This window comes from Ruditapes philippinarum, unplaced genomic scaffold (genome assembly GCF_026571515.1).
Source record: "Ruditapes philippinarum isolate M1 unplaced genomic scaffold, ASM2657151v2 ctg2578_1_1_1_1, whole genome shotgun sequence".
Classification (NCBI taxonomy): Eukaryota; Metazoa; Mollusca; class Bivalvia; order Venerida; family Veneridae; genus Ruditapes; species Ruditapes philippinarum.
The window spans coordinates 241,996-264,370 of NW_026855989.1; the positions used below are offsets into that span (position 1 = coordinate 241,996).

The following is a 22,375-nucleotide window of genomic DNA, read 5'->3' on the forward strand; positions in this document are numbered from 1 at the left end:
ATTTTGTTACTATATTTGAAACAAAGTGTATTAAAGACATTAATATACGTCAGAGTAGGGCCGGAAGGTGATAATCGGCCCTGAATGAATAATGGCCCTCGGGCTAAAGCCTTCGGGTCCATTATTCATTTTGTGGGCCGATTATCACCTTCCGGCCCTCTCCTGCCGTGTATTAACCTCTTATTAATACACTTGTTACTATATATTGAAATTCTTGTTTACACTTCGACTGTTCTGTACAGAGATGTTTACTGTTTGTGTGTTCAAAGCAGTAGAATCAAGAAGTATATTAGTTATCAGCCCGCAGAACATGTTACTATATATAGTAACAAAATTGCCTATGATTTCAACTGATTATGAGTGTCACGTGACCTATTATGAGTTTGCGGCCCGGGGCCGAGAACTAGTTATCAGCCCGCAGAACATGTTCACGTGCACAAACTGAAACAATAAGAGATTAATACACGGCAGAGTAGGGCCGGAATGTGATAATCGGCCCTCGGGGCCATTATTCATTTTGCGGGCCGATTATCACCTTCCGGCCCTACTCTGCCGTGTATTAATCTCTTATTAATTAAATATAACCTGCATTATGACAAATAATAATAGAATTTATTTATTCAGATACTTATTTGATTTTTCATTCATTCATTCATTCCATCATTCATGAAACCCCCAAAACGCCCAAGCCATTTGATTGTTAAGGGGGGGGGGGGGGCTTACGTGCAATGTCTAAGATATAAGAATGTGCACCTGATAATGCAATCTTTTTAAAAATTGAGACAAACAAGTTTAAAACGCCATTGCATATATGTTTAAGTTTGAAATTTTTGAGAAAAGAGAAATATGATTTTTTTTTAAAATGTATACGGGAAAATGCAACATTTCGTATTATAGTTCGATTACAATTTTAATAACACCCTAACGTGCAGCATGCATTCTGGATTTCTGTAAAGTCTAAAGTTTGCAGGGAAAAAATATAGACACTTCTACTTTAAAATGTTCACCTAAAATGTGAAACCATGGCCAAAAATATATCATGTTTTGTCCCTTACTTGACTTGTCTGCAAAATTATTCTTTATTTAACTTGTCTGCAAAATGCAATCTATATTAAATAAACTGATTGACCACTTTGACTTTTTCTTTAATATTTTGTTCTTTGTCAACTGTCAACTTGTCTGCAAAATTCAATCTTATATTCTGTCTGCAAAATACGGGTTTTCATTATTTTCAATTTCACCGATTATTTCATATTTTGTTCTTTTCGATCTTAACCTTTTAGCGCATGATTATATTGCGAAAAATGGCTATTTTCATTGAAAAACCTCCTGTTACAATTTCAAACTGCTCTGAAACTATAAAAACGCTTCAAGACTGATCAAACTTTGCACACATGTTGTCTGGACCTTAGCCTTGTAACAGCATGCTCAATCTTAAATTTCCTGTTGTCATGGAAACGAAGACCGTCTTAAACCTGTCAAAAATCACTATTTTGCGCTGTTGTTTTTGTTTTTTGTTGTTGTTTTTTTTTCTTTAATTAAAACTGATTTCCAAGTGCTGCAACATCTTAATGAATTGAGATAGAGTAAAAGCTTTTCAGCGTGGGTTACTAGTTACCCTAAAATAGACCTGAGGCCATTAACAAGTTCAAAATTTTCTTGGCGATGATGGGGGGGGGGGGGCTAGTGCTTAGTGACACCCCCTTGATGTACCTTCTTGATAGAAAATTGCGCTCAAAAAGTGATCACTTTTTTAACATTTCTCAAACGAAAAACAGTGTTTGGGGCCTAAATAGGGCTTTTTCACTATTTGAGGCCTGAATGGTAAAGTGAAAAGCCGTCAAAACACGCCTATATTAGGTAAAAGGTTAACAAAAAAATGACGAAAAATCTTGGAATTACCCAAAATCGAGCTTTTCCATGTTAACACGTGGCCTTACACATAATTTTGGAGAAAAATTGATGTTTTTATTGCATCTATACATTAACTTGTCTGCAAAATCCCTCTTTATTTAACTTGTCTACATAATATATAAATTGATTTACCATTTTCGTTTTGTTCTTTATTTAACTTGTCTGCAAAATTCAATCTTAATTCTGTCTGCAAAATGCGAATTTTCATTATTTTTAACAATTATTTCATATTTTGATGTTAATGTAACTTGTCTGCAAAGTTTAAAATTGATTCAGTCTGCAAAATACAGACTTTACTTATTTTCACCAATTATTTCATATTTTGATCTTTATGTACCTTGTATGTAAAATTCATAATTCTGTCTGCACTGTACTGATAAACATGTACATCATTTTCATCTATCACTTTATCTTTTGTTTTTTTGCTTAATTAACTTGTTTGCAAAATCCTTTGTTATTTGACTTGTCAGCAAAATGCAATCTATATCATATATACTGATTTACTTTTTTCACCCATCTTTTCATAACTTGTCTGCAAAATTTAATCATAATTCTGTCTGCAAAATACGGATTTTCATTATTTTCAACAATTATTTCATATTTTGTTGTTTATGTAGCTTGCCTGCAAAGTTCAAAATTGATTCTGTCTGCAAAATACAGACTTTGTTTATTTTCACCAATTATTTCATATTTTTTCTTCGTGTACCTTGTCTGTAAAATTCAATATCAATTCTGTCTGCACTGTAATGATATACATGTGCACCATTTTCATCTATCACTTTATCTTTTGTTCTTTGCTTAATTAACTTGTCTGCAAAATGCAATCTATATCATTATACTGATTTACAATTTTCACCCATATCTTTTCATATTTTGTGTTTTTTTAACTTGTCTGCAAAATTCAATCTTAATACTTTCTGCAAAATATGGATTTTCATTAGTTTCACCAATTATTTCATATTTTGTTTTTATGTATCTTGTCTGTAACATTCAGTAAACATACTCTCTGCAAAATTCAGATTATCTATCATTCCAAATTGTGTTCTTAAATTTATATTTATTTTGTAGATACTACTATTTTCTTGTATTAGTTAAATCAGTATCTTTCCCATTCACACCTTACGACAAAAGATTTAAAACACCCCCTATAAAATTGTCAGCAATCCCTCGAGATCTACGTTTAATTCGTCTGCAAATGCTGTCTGCAAAATATACCGACCCCACTTATGTTATGTTATGTTATAAATCATGAAGATTTTCTTTTTCTTGGGGGATGGCCATCCATCCTCTTCATCAGGGGAAGGGGTTTATTTCAAGCTTTATATAGCACCCTAATTTAAAGTGCTTGTAAATAAGAATCGGATTGACTGCACAATTATGATTGCCTTCGATGGATGAAATGGCCATGTGGTTACAGATTTATTCGTAATTAAACAGATAAACAACAACAACAAACCAGAAAGACTAAAGCTAAACTTTCGTTTTTATTGAAACAAACATACTTTCCTGAACAGGTATTGCAGCAATTTTAAATTAAATAAACAATTAACAATCATACATAAATGCTGAACACACATATTTACCGTTAATGAAATAAACACTGTTTACATCAATGTGTAGCACTGTTCGGATACTCAACTACGGGGTACTGTATTTATTTCCGGGTGAAAATCAGTTTTTTATCATAATACATGTACAGTACAGAAAATGATCTTTAACGATTCGGCGTAAAAATATAAATTCTATTACCATGTGCTTGCACAAAAAACCGTTCCTTGGTATAAATATTTTAATTATAATAAAATAAATTTTCGACACATGTTAACACTGATCACTTTTGTTTATATACAAACACTTAGTTACCTATTTAATGGTTGAAAAAATGTTTTAAATATTGACACATCTAGAGTATGATAAGCTGATTTAATAGGAAAGTATACTAGTAAAATATAATGACAAGTTCATTTAGTTGTTGCAGAGTAGATAATACTAAGCATACCACAAAACTAGGAAAAATGGAAGGATTTCATTGGACAAATTATACAATTTTAACCACAAAATGCATTTTATTCAACATTTATATAATTATTAAGTAATTTAAGGTTACATAGATCAGATATCTGTCTGTATTTAGTTTTTGCCCTTATTTTTTTGTCCAATGCAAGGCCGTCGTCGATAGTCCGGCCCTGGCCGGACCAATATTTTGGCCAAAAATGAGTAAAAAAACGAAAAAAAAAAAACACACATCACTGATTAGCAATTTGACACTTAACTGGCCCCTTATGCACTACGCGGTAACATTTGCATTATGAATATCTTAAACTAGTATGCCTGAATTCTCTGAGAACTTGATAACATTTTATTGATCGTACACGCCAACTGTTCAAAAGTCATATTTTTATCACATATCCGTGCTGTTTTTGGGACTCCGTGAAAATGTTATTGCACGGCCCAGAGCTCCAGATAATTTTTTTGGCCAAGGGGTTTTTACCCCTCAAAATTTAGAGTGAGGGGTAAAATGCAAATTCTGAAAAACTTAAGGGGTAAAATCTGTCAAAAAAGCATTTTGCATTTTTTATAAACAAATTAAACTTATTGTTGTGTTTGTTTGTTTGTTTATTTTCTTTTTTTTTAAGAAAAACCTTTACAAATTAAATACTGATTTAATGTGAAACAATACAAAACATGCCATGTAAAGTCAGACTTCCAGAGTATACTGGAACTCAAGTTTAGGATACACAGCAAAATTATCAGGGCTTCCATTTTCAAAATTTGGAAGTCAAAGACTTCAAAATCTCTGATATTGGAAGTCACATTATATAGGTAAAGAAGGAAAGTATTGATTTTCGGAAGTCACAGGCCAAATGAAGGAGTAAATGACTCCAAAACTTCCTCTAGTGGATGCCCTCAAGTTATTTTATTTTCTAGGAGTCAATATTTTTCTTTCTTTATTTTTGTTGGCATGTACCTTATCATGTACTCCAGTTTGAACAATTATAGTTGAAATTAGAATAAAAGAACATAAACAAGATTTTTTTTATCTTTCCTTGAAAAAAGTCTTGGTCTGAGAGAAAATTGTCCGTAACTGTAGACTGGGTACGAAAATATTGAGTACAAAACTGCAGGTAAAAAACATGTTATTTTGTTCTAACAACAAAAGTTAAAGAAATTAAAATATATTTTTGTTTATATTGAGGCATAAGTATGTCAATAGATGCCTAAACAAACTTAATACTGTGTTAACTCCTACGATGATTATCTGGCACAAATTTCTTCAATAATTTCACAGGTTGATAGATCTACGGGAGTTACCTCCCTTCTGTATTTCCTGCTACTTTCGTTTTTAACATGCGTTGTTGACAACAGAATTTTTAGTTTTCAATGCAATAAAATGGAAATATATTGTATTTTTATGCTCAAAACATTTTCTTTCTACATATCAAATGTTTACACTTCTATTCTTTTACGCATAAATTTTGACATACGAGCGTATTTTCATTTTGTTGTGCGTAACTGTGACGCACGAATTTTGAAAGTGATGCGTATTTTAGATTTTCTATGCGTATTTTACGCTTATACGCACGCTATCTGGAGCTCTGACGGCCGTGAAAATATATTTTGACGTCATTTGCGTTATACACACTAAATTTTAGCGTTTTTCTATCCATATGGGCGTCAATGAAAAATGGTTGTTTTTCACTTCAAAAGGTACTTATTTTTGGTATGTCATAAACAGAATATTAAATTCGTGTAAGTTCATTACTGAATTTATTGAACTCGTTGAATAAAATATTATACTCGCCAGAGGCTCGCATAATATATTTTCATTCAACTCCTGAAATAAATTCACTAATAAACTCATTTAATTTACTCTATTACATAATTACAGTGCAGTGTTCCTGCTTAAGTAATTTGAAGCAATCGATCTTGCCATGGCCAGTGTTAAAGAGAGATTTGACCAACCGAGATATCGCGTACTTCAGAACGTGGAGGATTTACTTATTAAGGCCGCACAACTTTTGAAGACCGCGTTCACTAGAAAACTTGGTTTTGTTTGTGATTTCTATGGCATAGATATTTACCGAGACATCTTAGAGGTCAGCTTCAGCTGCTACGTTCACATTTTGACAAATCAGAAAAAGTACTGTTACTCTACCTGATGCTTTGAAATTTGTGTCAAAACAGTCGGTGCTAGAACAAGCACTGTTCTCTAAGGTCGTTGTGTTGTTACAGACTTTGTTAGTAATGCCTGCTACTAATGCCAACAGTGAAAGGACATTCTCGGAGCTCAGATGAATAAAGACATACCTGAGATCGACAATGTCTCAAGTAGGCTTGAACAATCAAATGGTGTTACATATTCATATAAGTACAGGACAGATTCACTCAAGGTTCGTGTAATTGCCAATGAGTTCATTACCACCAGAGAACGACGGCGATGTGTTTTTGGAAAATTTACATAAAATGAGACTCTGTGTTTTGTAAGATTATTGTGAACAAAATACAAGTTACTGCTAAACAAAAAGCGTTTATTGTTGACTCGTAATGTACAATATTCTTCCATCATTGCATCGATTGTTATTTAAGCTTATACAATTGTGTGATTTATGTTAAACAATAATCCACATACTGTAATATTTCTTGTATTTGTTTTACAATAATTATCAGATAAAAATGCATCTAAACTTTAAAAGAATTATAACAGCATCAGTTTTTGTTTATTTTTCATTTGCCAAATATCAATTACATGTATTCATCTTTTATGTACACCTGCCTGTCCGTTATGCTAACCTTAAATTTCACCCTTAAAACTTACGACGCACTTAAATATGTAAAAAACATTTTACTATAACATGTTCTAGCGACAGAATGTAAACTGTGCCAAATATACGGGAAAACGCCCCTGAGAGCATCCTTGAATAAAAAAATTTCCGGGGGAGCATGCCCCCCGTACCCCCCTAGATTCTAACTAAAACCTACCAAATTGGCCGCACCAATAACAAAATCGTGACGACGGGCCTGCAATGAAAAATTCTGAGTTAAACAATTTCTGACAGTGTTGACAGTGCAATTATGTTTTCACATAAACTGTCTTGAGTATAGCATTCCTTTAACCATTCATTTAAATTATGTGTCTCTATGAAAAAAACACTTCACAACTGCGAAAAGTAGGTCAGCAACTAAGTAAGATGGTGATAGATAAGAATTTTTTTTTTTTAAACAGTCTGCAATATATGTATATCCCTTCTTTTTTGCTGACTAAATTGTTTAATTTGACCGACTCCAGCAGTTTCAAACGCTTAATTTTTAGCTCACCTGTGACTGTCACAAAGTGACATGGTGAGCTTTTGTGATTGCTTTTCATCCGGCATTGTCAGTCCATAAACTTTTACTTTAAAATCATCTCCTCATAAACCGCTAAGCCAATTTCATCCATCCTTCACAGGTATGCTCCTTTGGTAGTCAACTTCCAAGCAGAACTCTGGATGCCATGGCAATGGAAAGAAAAAAAACTTAAAATATCTTTTTTTAGAAAACTGAAAGAGCTAGAACTTAGATATATGGCATGAAACATCATCTAGTCCGTGTCTACCAAGTTTGTTCAAATAAATGCCCTGGGGTCAAAATTGGCCGTCCAGGGGTCATTGATTTTCCCTATTTGTATATAGTAAAAACGTAAAATAATTTCTTTAAAAAAAAAAATTAAAAAATAGCTAGAGCTTAGAATATTTTCTAAGAAATTACTATATTATTATTTAATATAATTATTATTATTTGTTATTAGTATTATAATAATTATATATGTTTCCAAATCTGCTAGAACATAATTATTGTCGATGGTATAATTATCTATATATTTAATTATTTTATTATTATTATAATTATTATAATATATTATAGAAATGGCAAAAGCCGTCCATATGGCAAATACGCGGAAAATAATAGGGCCGTCCCTATGGCAGTGAAAGGGTTATAAACATGAAACATCATGTAGTCAGCGTCTTTGTTTTTCCCCCTTTTGTATAAAGTAAAAACTTAGAAAATCATCTTATAAAAAACACAAAGAGCAAGAGCTTAGATATTTATCTAATGGGTGTCTTCCAAGTTGGTTCAAATAAAAGCCCCTGGTTTAAAGTTGATCTTGGCCCAGGTGCCTATATACAGGTGAGCGATTTCAGGGCCATCATGGCCCTCTTGTTTATTGTGTACTTTTACTGATATGAAGATTGATCTGAAAGACGATTAAAATAAATACAAAAGGTGTCACTTGAAATATTAGACAATGTATAGATTATACATTAGTTATGACAGCCATGAAGCTAACATCTGCTACACAATATAGATAGATATATGGATTAATGGATTATGAAACTGTATCATAGACATAAACCGTCTCTCCCACTATACTTACATACCTGTGATTTACTGAACTGGGATACATTCTAAGCAAAGTTTGATTTAAATGTAAGCTTTTGGATTTAAGTTTGATAAAAGCCCAGGTTACTATTTTAGATATTTTTGTTGAGTTACAAGGATGATAGTCTGTTAAAAAAGTACTAGAAAGTATTCAGACCTAATTAAATGACTACTGTTTTAAATCTGTGAGAAGCTATTTAAATATTTTAATGTACGAAATTTATGTACACCCATTGATTTGATTTTCAGATGAGCTAATTGATTACTATGGTATGACAGAAAGCAATGATGGGGAAAGAAAAGAAGGACAAGTTGACAATGGGGGATATAGGTACGCAGTCTAATTCTGTTGTTATTTTCTTTTTTATGGCATATGAATTTGCCATGATTTTGTTATGCCCCGGAAGAAAGGTATACATGTAATATAATCGCAACGTCTGTCTGTCCGTCTGTTTGTCTGTGCGTCCCCACTTAATTTGTGTCCGGACTGTAAGTTTGTCATACATTGAGGGATTTTGAAATAACTTGGCACAAATATCTACCACATCAAGACGATGTGTCGCATTCAAAGAACCACGTCCCTACCTCAAAAGTCAAGGTCACACCATTATTTTGAAGTTTCATGTTATCGCAATTAGAGTAAATAGGTACACACATTCGTGTCCGGACTGTAACTTTGTCATGCATTGAATGATTTTAAAATAACTAGGCCTCAATGTCAACCTCATCAAGACGATGTGTAGGGTCTAAGAATTACGTCTCTACCTCAAAGGTCAGGGTCACACTATCATTTTGAAGTTTCACATTATCGCAATTCGAGAAAATAGGTATACACATTCATGTCCTGACTGTAACTTTGTCATACATTGAATGATTTTAAAATAACTAGGCATAAACGTCTACCACATCAAGAGGATGTGTCGCGTCCAAGAATTACATCTCTACCTCAAAGGTCAAGGTCACAAGGCAGCGTTTTTTTTCTCTACTTTGGGAATGGTGCCGGTACCAGACTGATTGGGAAAAAAATGCGTTATTTTGACTAAAATTGGGAATTTTTTTAATGCATTTTTTCAGCTACAAATGAGATTAACATCATGAATAAAGATAGCTAACAGCTTCTACTATTGAGTGGTGATTTATATGAATATGTTGGATTTAAATGATCTTAGAAAAATCACTTGGCCTTGTGGGCATTTTGAACAGCCATTTTGGGAATTTAACATTGGAAATTGGGAATTTTAATGTCTATTTTCTGTTGGGAATGGTACCGTTTTAGGGTAGTAGTTGTATAAAGAAAAAAACACTGCAAGGTCAAACATTTTGAAGTTTCACAATACAATTGGAATTAATAGGTACACGCAATCGTGTCCGGGCTGTAACTTTGTCATGCATGGAAGGATTTTAAAAAAAACTTGGCATAAATGTCTACAACATCAAGATGATGTGTCGCATCCAATAATCATGTCCCTACCTCAAAGGTCAAGGTCACACTATCATTTTGAAGTTCACTCTATCACAATTAGAGTTTATAGGTACACACATACGGTCAGGTTGTAACTTTGTCATGCATCAAAGGATTTTAAAATAACTAGGCATAAATGTGTATTACATCAAGACAATGTGTCCCGACAAAGACCCATGTTCCTACCTTCAAGGTCAAGGTCACACTTATAGTTTGAAGGTACTCATTCTCTCGGTAAGAGTTTGAAGATACACATTCATGTCCAGACTGTAACTCTGTCATGCATGGAAGGATTTTAAAACAAATTGGCACAAATGTCTACCACATCAAGACAATATGTCGCGGTTAAGGCTCATGTCCATCTGTCTGTGTGTCCCCACTTACACAACAATCATGTCCAGACTGTAACTTTGTCATGCATTGAGGGATTTTGAAATAATTTGGCACAATTGTCTATCTCATAACAACATTTTGTCTTGTCCAGGAACCATGTCCCTTCTTCAAAGGTCAAGGTCACACTTATATTTTGAAGGTTCATGCTATCACAATTAGAGATTACAGGTACGATAATACAAAGAACAATATTCAGCAATTAGTTACTTTATATCTATATTCTTTTCATAATGCTTAAGAAACCTTTTCGGGGGCATTCGTCACTTGGGTGACAGCTCTTGTTTTTGTGAATTTCTTCTTTAGCTTATACGGAATGTATTTTAGTTCAACTGTGTCGAAAGTTTTAGCTTACTGACACAGACACACTCGAGTGTCTGTTCCTGGAACCAATCATTACTATTATACTAAGCAATAAATGTAAAGTTTCTAACTAAGAATCAAAAGAAAGCCTCTAATGGGATTTTATTTTAACTCAGGCAGCCAACAATCTCTTTAGATTTCTAATCTGACATGTTAACCACTTGGCTATTACACCACCCTCCAAACCTACCCCCCCCCCACCCCCCCCCCCAAAACAAAAAAACAAAAACAAACTGTCTATTACTTCTTTAATTTTAGAAGACACTTTCATGCAGTTTAAGTTTACTTGTCTGATTTAATTTAACGAAAAGCACATTGACATTAAAATCGCATGGATACAGTTTTTTGAATATGAATGGTTTACAGATATTTTATGGAACTAAGTTGTTACATGGCAGTTATAAAAATTAATGAAATGTGATAACAAGGTGTGTTATATAATATATTTTACAGGTAGTTTTAAGACTAAGGATACATTAAGGGAGGAGGATATAGAGCTGACAACACAGGTGAAGGACATAGAGAGGAGATATAAAGACATCTACAAGGCAGTTCATGACCTTGATCACACATACCAGTCTTGTAAAGATAACTTTGCCCTACAGAGATATGGTGACCTCAAGGCTATGATAAAAGGTCAGACTATAATCTATAAGAAAGGTTTAATTTTAGCATGTTAATTTTAGTTTAATTATAAAGAAAACTTGCATTTGAGCCACTTTCAAGTCAGCTTCCATGAACTGGAACAAGGACTGGTATTACCTTAAAGATATATTTATGCTTAAATTTGATATTTGAAAAAAACTGATGATTGTTATACAATCTTTTTGGAAATGTAAAATAAACATCTTTTGAATTCACTTAGAGAAGATATGTTATATTTTAAACTCTACACACAGTATTATTACATAGTGCCATTAAAAAATAACTGGCAGTTTTTATAAGAATAGACCAATTACATTCATTTGACAAGTAATAGGGAAAGCATCTTCCCAAACATGTTTTATACACTTACTTATTCAAATTAGATATGTTTAGGAGGAATTTACTAGATTTCATTCAATGTCTGCAATAAAAGTATTTTTCCCAAAGATGAGCATAGTGTATCTTTTAAACTGGATCTGATAAACCAGAACTGGTCAAACCAGAACTGGGATCATAGGGAGAAATATGGTTGAGACCCAGTAGGGCTTAGAACCAAGATTCATATTTCGAGGCAGAAACATCTACAAAGTCACTGTTTTCCTTTATTGTAAGAAGGGTTTAGATTTATAAGTTTCAAATATAAAATATTTTAACTGTCTGGATGTAAATATTTTGCATGGTAATAGAATATCTATTTTGTGTCAACATTTTCTAACTTTACACTACTATGTTCTGTTAAATATGATACATGTAACTGTGAATGACTGCTAATGCAACTTTGTTGATTTTCTTATCCCACCAGGTTGAAGTCAGACTAGACCTTATGCTGGTTGATATTTGCTATTTGATATATTAGAATAGAACCCATTAATTAAACAATGGATAGCTACAAAGTCAAAGCAATGCAAGTCTGTTAAATAAATTTAGGGGTGTTGAAGTGAAAAACAAGTTAGGTCAACACATTGAAGCTTTATTTGATGTCTTAATATTAAGATAAAATTTTGAGCCGTGTCACAACAAAACTAACATAGTGTGTTTGCGACCAGCATGGATCCAGACCAGCCTGCGAATCCGCGCAGTCTGATCAGGATCCATGCTGTTCGCTATCAGTTTCTCTACTTGTAATAGAGTTGGTAAGCAAACAGCATGGATCCAGATCAGACTGTGTGGATGCGCAGGCTGGTCTGGATCCATGCTGGTCGCAAACGCACTATGTTGGTTTTGTCGTGACGTGGCTCAAATGTGTTGATTTTGTTAACAGCTTGTGTGACAGATGAGGTGATGGAGAAAGCTGCGAGGTATTCAACAGCTGGAGGAGCAGAAGAGAAAGGCAAAGCAATATCCCTGATGAAAGCTGCCAAACAATTTTCAGCAGGCATGTCTGATGCATCAGCAAGAGATGGTGAGATATATCTGATATTTATTAAAATGAGTTCTAAAGTTGATATGGTCAGGACAAAATTATTTTTAGTTATGTCACAGATTTTAAATTGCAGTCTGTGAATATTTAAAGAAATCAAAGCTCAGAGTACCTGCATTATTCTTGCATATAACTGATTTAGCATTTTATTCAAACAAATTATTTTTTCTCTGTAGTGCACATAATGGTCTCATTAGCCTCCCTTGCATCACAGTAGTAAACATTACAAAAAATCAACTTACATATGTACATATTTAGAATCATTTAGTGAAATTTGTAGGCAGATTATAACAATTAATTGCCTGAAAGGGCAGATGGACCCTCATTAAGCCTTGAATACATACATACTTAGACAAGTTATTGCTACTTTTCTCATGTCATGTTTTTTAATGGTAACAGTTATCCATTTATAGAAATTTAAACTTTTGAGTGTTTGCTTTTGAATTACTGTAATTCTACCCCAAATAGTTTCTTTTAATAGTAGGTGGGCAATTCATGCTGTTATTTCTTCATTTGTTTATCATGACAACAAGGTACCTACTTGTATATCTGACCAAATTGCAATGACTATAACAGATGACAGAAATTGGTACAAATAGCTTCTTTGCTTGTTGCTAAGCAACATAAGAAAGCTTTCAGACTGGCCTTTAAGGTGATAGAATAAGTTACTGGTTTGTGTATCATATCAATAGGTGTACTGTGTAATTATCCCCCGCCGATGGAATCGGGAGGGGGATATAGTTTTGGCGTTGTCCGTCCGTCCTTCCGTTCGTCCATCTGTCCGTCCGAATTTCGTTTCCGGAGTAGTTCTCTGCAACTACTGGCTGGAATTCAACGAAACTTTATGGGAATCATCAATATCAAGAGGAGATGCGCATATCGTCGGCTTGTTCCGGTCCGACCCTTTAACTCAGAGTTATGGCCCTTGATTAGTTATTTAGTATGCATATAGAGTAAAAATCGTTTCCGGAGTAGTTCTCTGCAACTACTGGCTGGAATTCAACTAAACTTTATGGGAATCATCAATATCAAGAGGAAATGTGCATATCGTCGGCTTGTTCCGGTCGGACACTTTAACTCAGAGTTATGGCCCTTGATTAGTTATGTAGTATGCATATAGAGTAAAAATCGTTTCCGGAGTAGTTCTCTGCAACTACTGGCTGGAATTCAACGAAACTTTATGGGAAGCATCAATATCAGGAGGAGATGCGCATATCGTCGGCTTGTTCGGGTCAGACACTTTAACTCAAGAGTTATGGCCCTTGATTAGTTATGTAGTATGCATATAGAGTAAAAATCGTTTCCGCACTACTTCTCTGCAACTACTGGCTGGAATTCAACGAAACTTTATGGGAATCATCAATATCAAGAGGAGATGTGCATATCGTCGGCTTGTTCGGGTCAGACACTTTAAATCAGAGTTATGGCCCTTGATTAGTTATGCAATATGCATATGGAGTAAAAATCGTTTCTGGAGTAGTTCTCTGCAACTACTGGCTGGAATTCAACGAAACTTTATGGGAATCATCAATATCAAGAGGAGATGCGCATATCGTCGGCTTGTTTCGGTCCGACCCTTTAACTCAGAGTTATGGCCCTTGATTAGTTATGTAGTATGCATATAGAGTAAAAATCGTTTCCGGAGTAGTTCTCTGCAACTACTGGCTGGAATTCAACGAAACTTAATGGGAATCATCAATATCAAGAGGAAATGTGCATATCGTCGGCTTGTAACGGTCAGACACTTTAACTCAGAGTTATGGCCCTTGATTAGTTATGTAGTATGCATATAGAGTAAAAATCGTTTCCGGAGTAGTTCTCTGCAACTACTGGCTGGAATTCAACGAAACTTTATGGGAATCATCAATATCAAGAGGAGATGCGCATATCGTCGGCTTGTTCGGCTCAGACACTTTAACTCAGAGTTATGGCCCTTGATTAGTTATGTAGTATGCATATGGAGTAAAAATCGTTTCCCGAGTAGTTCTCTGCAACTACTGGCTGGAATTCAACGAAACTTTATGGGAATCATCAATATCAAGAGGAGATGCGCATATCGTCGGCTTGTTCTGGTCAGACACTTTAAATCAGAGTTATGGCCCTTGATTAGTTATGTAGTATGCATATAGAGTAAAAATCGTTTCCGCACTACTTCTCTGCAACTACTGGCTGGAATTCAACGAAACTTTATGGGAATCATCAATACCAAGAGGAGATGCGCATATCGTCGGCTTGTTCCGGTCAGACACTTTAACTCAGAGTTATGGCCCTTGATTAGTTATGCAATATGCATATGGAGTAAAAATCGTTTCCGGAGTAGTTCTCTGCAACTACTGGCTGGAATTCAACGAAACTTTATGGGAATCATCAATATCAAGAGGAGATGCGCATATCGTCAGCTTGTTCCGGTCAGACCCTTTAACTCAGAGTTATGGCCCTTGATTAGTTATGTAGTATGCATATAGAGTAAAAATCGTTTCCACACTACTTCTCTGCAACTACTGGCTGGAATTCAACGAAACTATATGGGAACCTTCAATCCCAAGAGGAGATGCGCATATCGTCGGCTTGTTCCGGTCAGACACTTTAACTCAAGAGTTATGGCCCTTGATTAGTTATGCAGTATCCATATAGAAAAATATTTGTTTCCTCGCTACTTCTCTGCTACTACTGGCCGGAATTCAATGAAACTTTATGGGATACTAAGAGGAGATGTGCATATAGTCGCCTTGTTCCAGTCAGATACTTATAACTCAGATTTATGGCCCTTGATTAGTTATGTAGTATGCATACATCTCATTGGCATTTCCAGATTTTACTATTTAACACAAAGTTATGGCTCTGTTATTGCCCTGAATATTTATCAAGTTCAAAGAATATTACTGTTTATGCCATGATTAATATATAAATAAAGCTTTATGTCTTCAGTTGTTGTGTTAATAGTAACCAGTACTCGGCGGGGGATATAAATTCAACGAATTTGCTTGTTTTATATTAAGCAGCCTGATATAGACTGAAGGACACCCCAGGGAGATGGGCATGTAAGTGGGAACTATATTTTGGCAGATGACGGGTGGTAAAGTTGTTGAGTCAATGAACATGCTCACAGCAGGACTCTATGATTTTGCTATTCTATTTCATAATGAATAAACTCCAGTGTTATACAGATTATGTACATTTAAGATTTATAAGGCCATAATATTCTTTACATCAAAATGACATAATCATTTCATTCATTCTGTTGAGTGACAGTTTATTTATAATATTTTCTGTAGAGGTTTCCAAACTGCATAAAGCTGAGATTGTCAAAGACATTGAAGAAAAAAAGAAGAGAAAAGACAAGGCTGAAAGAAGGTTTCTACGACTACATAACAGATTAGAGAAGTTGAAGAAGGACTATGAGGAATCTAAACAACACATTCCAACTAAACGTTACATGATGATGAAAGAGATGATTAAACCATTGATAAGAGATGATACTCTAAAAATTGATTGATTGAGTGATTGATTGGTCAGTTGATTTGATTGATTGATTGATTGGTTGATTTGTCAGTCAGTCAGTCTGATTAATTGATGAGTCAGTCAGTCAATTTGATTGATTGATTGATTAATTTATACTAAAATTTATTACCTTACAACATAATTTCTTTGTAAATGAAAATACAGTCAAACTTGTGAGACAGACTACTTCAGAACCATAACCACAGATTAGTAAAGCATATCTCTAAAGGCCGCAAAGTTTCTTTACCTATGCAATAAAAGAGCCATGTTATCAGATTCAGGGACCAAGCGTCGATAAAGTCAATATTTATTTGTTTTTGTGATGGCAGGTTTGACTGTATTCAATATAGTTTGATAATCAACTCTAGAAATCTGTGATAAAGCCCACCTCATATTAAAGAAAACTTATAGAAAATCAAATTACCAAATTGCATGTTTCACATTTGTACAATGAATCACATTGCTGGTTTTTGGAAAACCACTTAACTGTAAGAACTTTTTTTTCTTAAATTTGTTTTTTTTTATGTTTTATTTTTTCTTCTTTTTTTCATATATTTTTATATGATGAATGTTTATATTCATGTAGATCTTCTTGCTTACTTGTATTTTAGGAAAAAAATCATTTAAAGACATGCATATTATAACATAGTAAACTATAAGTTGGACTTAACCGAAAAAAAATAATGAAAAAAACAAAACAATCATTGCAATAATTGTTTTACATTAGAACTCCAGTTCTGATTGATAAGAAAGTAAGGTTTGATTGGTAATAATTGTCTTTGAAATTTCCATTTTTATTCATACAAATTCACAGGAAGGTATATATTTCTCTTTGTTTGGTTTTTTAAATTCCATGTTATTTTTTAGCTCAACTATATGTAGCAAATGGAAAGCCATCTAACTCCAGCATAAGGTTCCGAGTCTGAATCCACAAAGATCTTAATTCTGGAACCTATAGTGCAAGTTATATCCCCCTTTACACATTTCTTACCAAATCTTTGTCCATTTCATAAAACATTAAGAAGATATTTTTATTGCCTTCCACATCATATCTGACAATTCTGCCACCTTCAGTTTAAAAATTATTCCTCCCTGAAGAATTTAATGTAAAAAATTCTTGCAACTTAGAAATTTGTGTAAGTATTTTATTTTGCACTATCATATGCCTATTATATGAGGTGCAATATTCAAACATTATTTTTTCTGATATTAATGAAGCAGTCTATCTACAGAAGTTAATTAAAATGGATTTTTGTCATTTTTGTCATGAGAATGATGTTCTTTACTACATGTATTAACACCTGTGTAATTAGAAAAGTGGACAGTTCTTGGTTTTTTACATGTAAAATGTATATATATTATATGTATTTGAATTATCATTTATGGGAATGTTTTTATTGCTCATGTTTTGTAGATCTTCATCTTGTAATTTTATTATTTTGTATCTTTATTGACTTATTTATTAATTAGTTGAAAGCAATAATTAGTGAACATATTATGTCAGGTGTGGCTGGTTTGTGTTCTTAAATAATTTACATACCATGGTGTAGTATCAAAACCTTTATATAACATTAGCATTCTGTTATGCTAGTCATTGTTCAATTGTGCTGTTTTCTAGAGATTTACTAGTCGTTATTCTGTTGCCATGGAAACTAAATATGTCTTACAACTAGTCAAGTGATGTGGAATGTTCAATGGCCATTTTTAGATTTTTTATCAAAATATCAACATAAATACTTTGTATGATTGTAGTAAAATAAAAATAAAGAGAATATTTAACTGACTAGTTGAAAACACTGAGAGCAAATTTAAACACATTTACAATTCCTTCATTATTGAAATATGCATATACAGTTGACTCTCGGTAACTCGAAATCCAAGGGACTGGTCATTTTACTTCGAGAGAAAATGAATTCGAGTAATGTGGAACTACCGCCATTACATTGACATTCGTACATGTATATACATGTGCCTGATTGAATGTGTAAAGAAGTAGGTTGTTATTGTTATTAGCGGCAATGCTGCAATATTTGACCATTGAAATGAGGGTATATAACTTACAACTACAAATTATAAATGAACAAAAATATATCATTCAAAATTTAATACATGTATATTAATAGTGAAACATAAACACACAATTATATTTGATTTAATTGATCATCGGACGAAAATGAAATTAGCAACTATCGTGAACTGGAAGTACAAATTAATGTATGCAATATGACGGAACATTAATTTACAAATGTTATTTACGTTGATAACACACATCAATACCTAGGCTATTATTTGACTACACCCGTCAGACCGGCACGAGTCAACTTTCTTAAAGCAATGTAATTAAATTTTAATTAAGTTATCTAACTGTTAAAACCAATTAAGTCCTGAAACGGATTAAAGCCATTTTTACGACGTGTTAATAATACATGATGACGGGCAATTAAGAATTACTATGAAACATGTAAATCACGAATGACAACATCTCACCTTGATGTCTCCGACCTTTGATCAGTCGGCTGTTTTCACACTTCGACTAATTGAGATGAAAATATGTTGCACTTTAATTGACGGGACTAAACAGGAGTCTCGGTAAGTCAAAAAGTCAAAATTTGACCTAAGCGGAGTTAAAATACAAAGATAAAGAAGGAAATTTGACGGGACTTTAGAAATTATTCGACTAAGGCGGAATTTTGAGTAAAGCGATTTTGACTTATTGAGAGTCAACTGTATAAGTTTTAAAAAAAATTGTAAATGATAGTTTCAGAATATTTTCCATTTTTACCTATAATTAGGAATGGCGCATATGGAAGCAGGTTCATTAGACAAGTGGGGTCCAAAATATTAGGATATGGAAGCAAAGTTAGTAACCCAATATTTTTATGCTGGAATTACAAGTATATTTTACTGTTGATTAGATAAAGATTTTACTTTTTTATACTGTATTTAATGTTGCCATATACACAATGTCAGAAACATAGAACCAAATAAGTAGCCTCTGGAAGGGAATGGTTAACATTACTTTTTACAGCTTGCTTGGTCAATGCTGTGGGTTCAAATCCTACCAAGGACTAGATTCTTTCATGTAATGAGGTTTGTTATGTAGTGCTTCTACTTTGGTGCTTGTTCGTGTTTGAAATAATGCACTGAAGGTCCCCTTAGGTCTTGCTTCACCAGTCAAACAAGAAAGTAGCCATGGATCTTTCAGTGTTAGTGTTAATTAAAAAATAAAAGCCAAATTTATGTACCTGACAATGTAAAGTAAACATTTTAGTTCATAATACTTTGGGTTTTACTTAAGTTATCATATAATGTATTTAATCTGTAGAAATATATATTGTATGTTCATTATTTTATGATTTGGTGTTGTGCCATTGTTTATACACAATAGTCATGTATCTTAGATCTGGCCTTACTACTTTATTTTTTGTATTTTTACTTTTGTTATTTATCATGTTTTTTGTTAAGCTCATTATATATGCAGGTATTTCAGTACTGTTAAACCATAGACGATTTTTGTAGCTTTAATATTGATATATGTATATGAGAATTTTTGTCCCAGTTTTGCATATCTTTTTAAACATTCCTTCAGGTATTGAGTTTTTTGTTTTGCTATATTCCCAGAATTTTGATTAGCAATTTAAAGTGTGATTAGTTTAGAAATTCTACTCCACCTCATTCGTTTATCTTATTGTTGTACCTAATGGTTGTCTGAATTTATAAATAGCCTATTTTTAATGCAGTGGATTAGAAAATATTTAGAGTACTGTATATCATTCACTCGCCCTATAGAACATTTATTCATGTATACAAGTAATTTTTGGCTTAAGTCAGTTAGAATGGATTAAAAGTCGCCAATGAAATAAGATGTGTTCATTATAATAAAGATATTTCTTTCATGAGAAATGTGATAATTATCATACACTATCTTGATGAGTAATTTCCTTTTTTTTCTCAATTAGAAATAGTTTTTTTTTTTCTGTTTTGACCTATGATACATTCATGATATTTCTTTCCAGCATTAAGTACTAGTATATGCTGTAAAGATAATCTGTCAGTAATCATTTGGTACTTAAACTGTTGATTTAATTTTCGTCACAAATATGGTAATATTAATGTTTTATATGCTCAGATCTGGTAGAGAAATGTATCTGTATATTTTGATCTTTCTTTTACATTACTGTTTGATAACCTGTATGTAAGGAGAGTATATAAGAAAATCTGACAGCTCATATTATTAGTTATCACATGCTTCCGGCTTGTTATCACATGCTTTCCTAAAATTATTTTTGCATCCGATATTGATTTTGATATTTTTCTATTCATTCTATGCAATATATGTTTATTGGCATGTAAAATGCTATACAATTACTGTTGTATTATATAAAGATGTCACACACATGTATATTATATAAGTATATCTTTATATTGGTGCTGTATAACCTATGCTGTGATGGGAAGTTGTAGATCTGCATTGCTTGCCTTTATTGTGAATCACCCCTGAAACCATAGGAATAACCTGTTCCTTCCCCCACCCCTAAACAATGAAGAAATTGATAAAAAAAGATATAAAAAATATACAATCCCTTCAAAATTATTAGAGCACTCCAAACGGACACTTAAACATCAAAAAATAAAATACATGGAGAAACACCCTTTAAAAATAGAAATATCTCCTTTATAGAATTCATTCTCCTTTTTAGAATAACTTAATTTCTCTTTACAATTTATTCTTTCCTTTTTTAGAATTTAGAATCTTCTATAAATTGTATTGAGTTGATTATCTCCTGATTAGAATATGTTGTCTTCTCTTTACAATTGGATATTTTATTTTTTGTTATCATTTTCTTTATAAAATTGGTAATTTTCTTTATGGTATTGGTAATTTTCTTTACAAATTGGTCATTTTCTTTATAGAATTAGTTATTTAAAGTATTGGTGTGCTTCTTTATAGAATTGGTCATCTCATGAATAGATTTAGTTATTTATAAAGTTAGCTATATTCTTTACAGTTTTACAGAATGAGTTATCTTTTTAATAAATCAGAGACATTCAATCATAATTCTGTTGCAAACTACTGAATACTTAGTTACTGTAAGATTTGTAACTACCACTCATGACATTTATTAATTTCAATTTAACTAAATAAACAAAATGTTATATCACATTAACTTTGGCTAAAATGAAAAAGATATTTTAGTTTATCTATTTTTGTTTATCTTTTTTAACATTCAGCTATCTGTTAATACTAGAAGATACAAGAATATTCAAAGACTGTTTGTGTAAAAAAGGTGATACTATGGTATGGGAAATAACGAATGGAATAAATAATATGTATCTAAACTTAAGATTTGCGTTAAGCATCTTGGTTGATATAGGGGTTGTTCGTGATACACTTTGTATAGAGCATAATAATCATATCTTTATATCTACACCGGTTTTGTTATGTTTTAACTTGCATGTTAATGAATTAAATCAAAAACAATATTTCACTTTTGTTCTTGTATGATACCGCCTTTTTTTTAATTAGACATGCAGCAAAGAAGGTTAATAACTTAATACCGACTTTGCCTTTCATAAAATAGTACAAGTATATTGTATAGTAAATTGTCGGCTTACACAGTGCTAGATATAATTGAAAGGACGTTTGCTTTTTCTCAGGTTGCTGATAACGCGTGCGTTGATGCACCGTATACAACTTTAACATACAGCTTACGCGGGATCTGTATACATTGACTGTAATACCGTATACAGCTAGCACCGAAAATATCTTATACGTTAGCTGTATACTTGAAGATGCTGCATATAACCGTATAAAATTATTTTTCAAAGATGACCAATTGCTAATGACCAAGATGGCGATTATCATCATTTTTACTCTCCGCGACGACGTCTACGACTTCAATTACATACACTTCGACGACCACGAATATGACTACAACTACATACACGCCGACGACAACGCTACGACTTTAAGGGCCACAAATACGGCTCCGACCACGAATACGACTTTTGCGACCTATGTTTTAAATCAGCAGCTACTGCAACTACCTCCGTGGTCGAGGGAGTCGACGACTTCTAATCCAGCTGGGACATACAACAGCCTACAGTTACACATGTACCTCTCTGGCGTGGTATCGTAAAATGTAACAAACAAAAAAAACAAACTGCAAGTACCAAAATTACGACTCTTATGTCTACGAGTACGTCTAAGACTACCGTAACGACCACGAGACTACGTCGACAACTACGGTTAAGGCTTTTAT

The 22,375-nt window shown here is 33.1% G+C and overlaps 1 protein-coding gene across 3 annotated transcripts; it reads left to right on the top strand.

Moving 5' to 3' along the window:
* The first annotated feature begins 3,310 nt into the window (after nucleotides 1-3,310).
* On the top strand, nucleotides 3,311-21,596 carry LOC132745059 (uncharacterized). Of its 3 annotated transcripts, none has more exons than XM_060733893.1 (5): nucleotides 3,311-3,428; nucleotides 8,581-8,662; nucleotides 11,000-11,182; nucleotides 12,453-12,593; nucleotides 15,887-21,596. In XM_060733893.1, the coding sequence occupies exons 2-5, from the start codon at nucleotides 8,617-8,619 to the stop codon at nucleotides 16,105-16,107; spliced, it is 591 nt and encodes a 196-aa protein (XP_060589876.1). In that variant the 5' UTR covers nucleotides 3,311-3,428; nucleotides 8,581-8,616; the 3' UTR covers nucleotides 16,108-21,596. The 3 variants fall into 3 exon arrangements, with proteins under 3 accessions (XP_060589876.1, XP_060589877.1, XP_060589878.1); XM_060733894.1 differs by lacking the exon at nucleotides 3,311-3,428 and adding an exon at nucleotides 8,285-8,379; XM_060733895.1 differs by lacking the exon at nucleotides 3,311-3,428 and adding an exon at nucleotides 8,370-8,414.
* Nucleotides 21,597-22,375: the final 779 nt, after the last annotated feature.

Bases quoted from the DNA above. Each gene is read 5' to 3' on its own strand.
- LOC132745059 (XM_060733893.1), top strand. From the start codon at position 8,617: ATGATGGGGAAAGAAAAGAAGGACAAGTTGACAATGGGGGATATAG. The intron at 8,663-10,999 runs GTACGCAGTCTA...TATATTTTACAG, and splicing joins GTTGACAATGGGGGATATAG to GTAGTTTTAAGACTAAGGAT. The intron at 11,183-12,452 runs GTCAGACTATAA...TTTTGTTAACAG, and splicing joins CCTCAAGGCTATGATAAAAG to CTTGTGTGACAGATGAGGTG.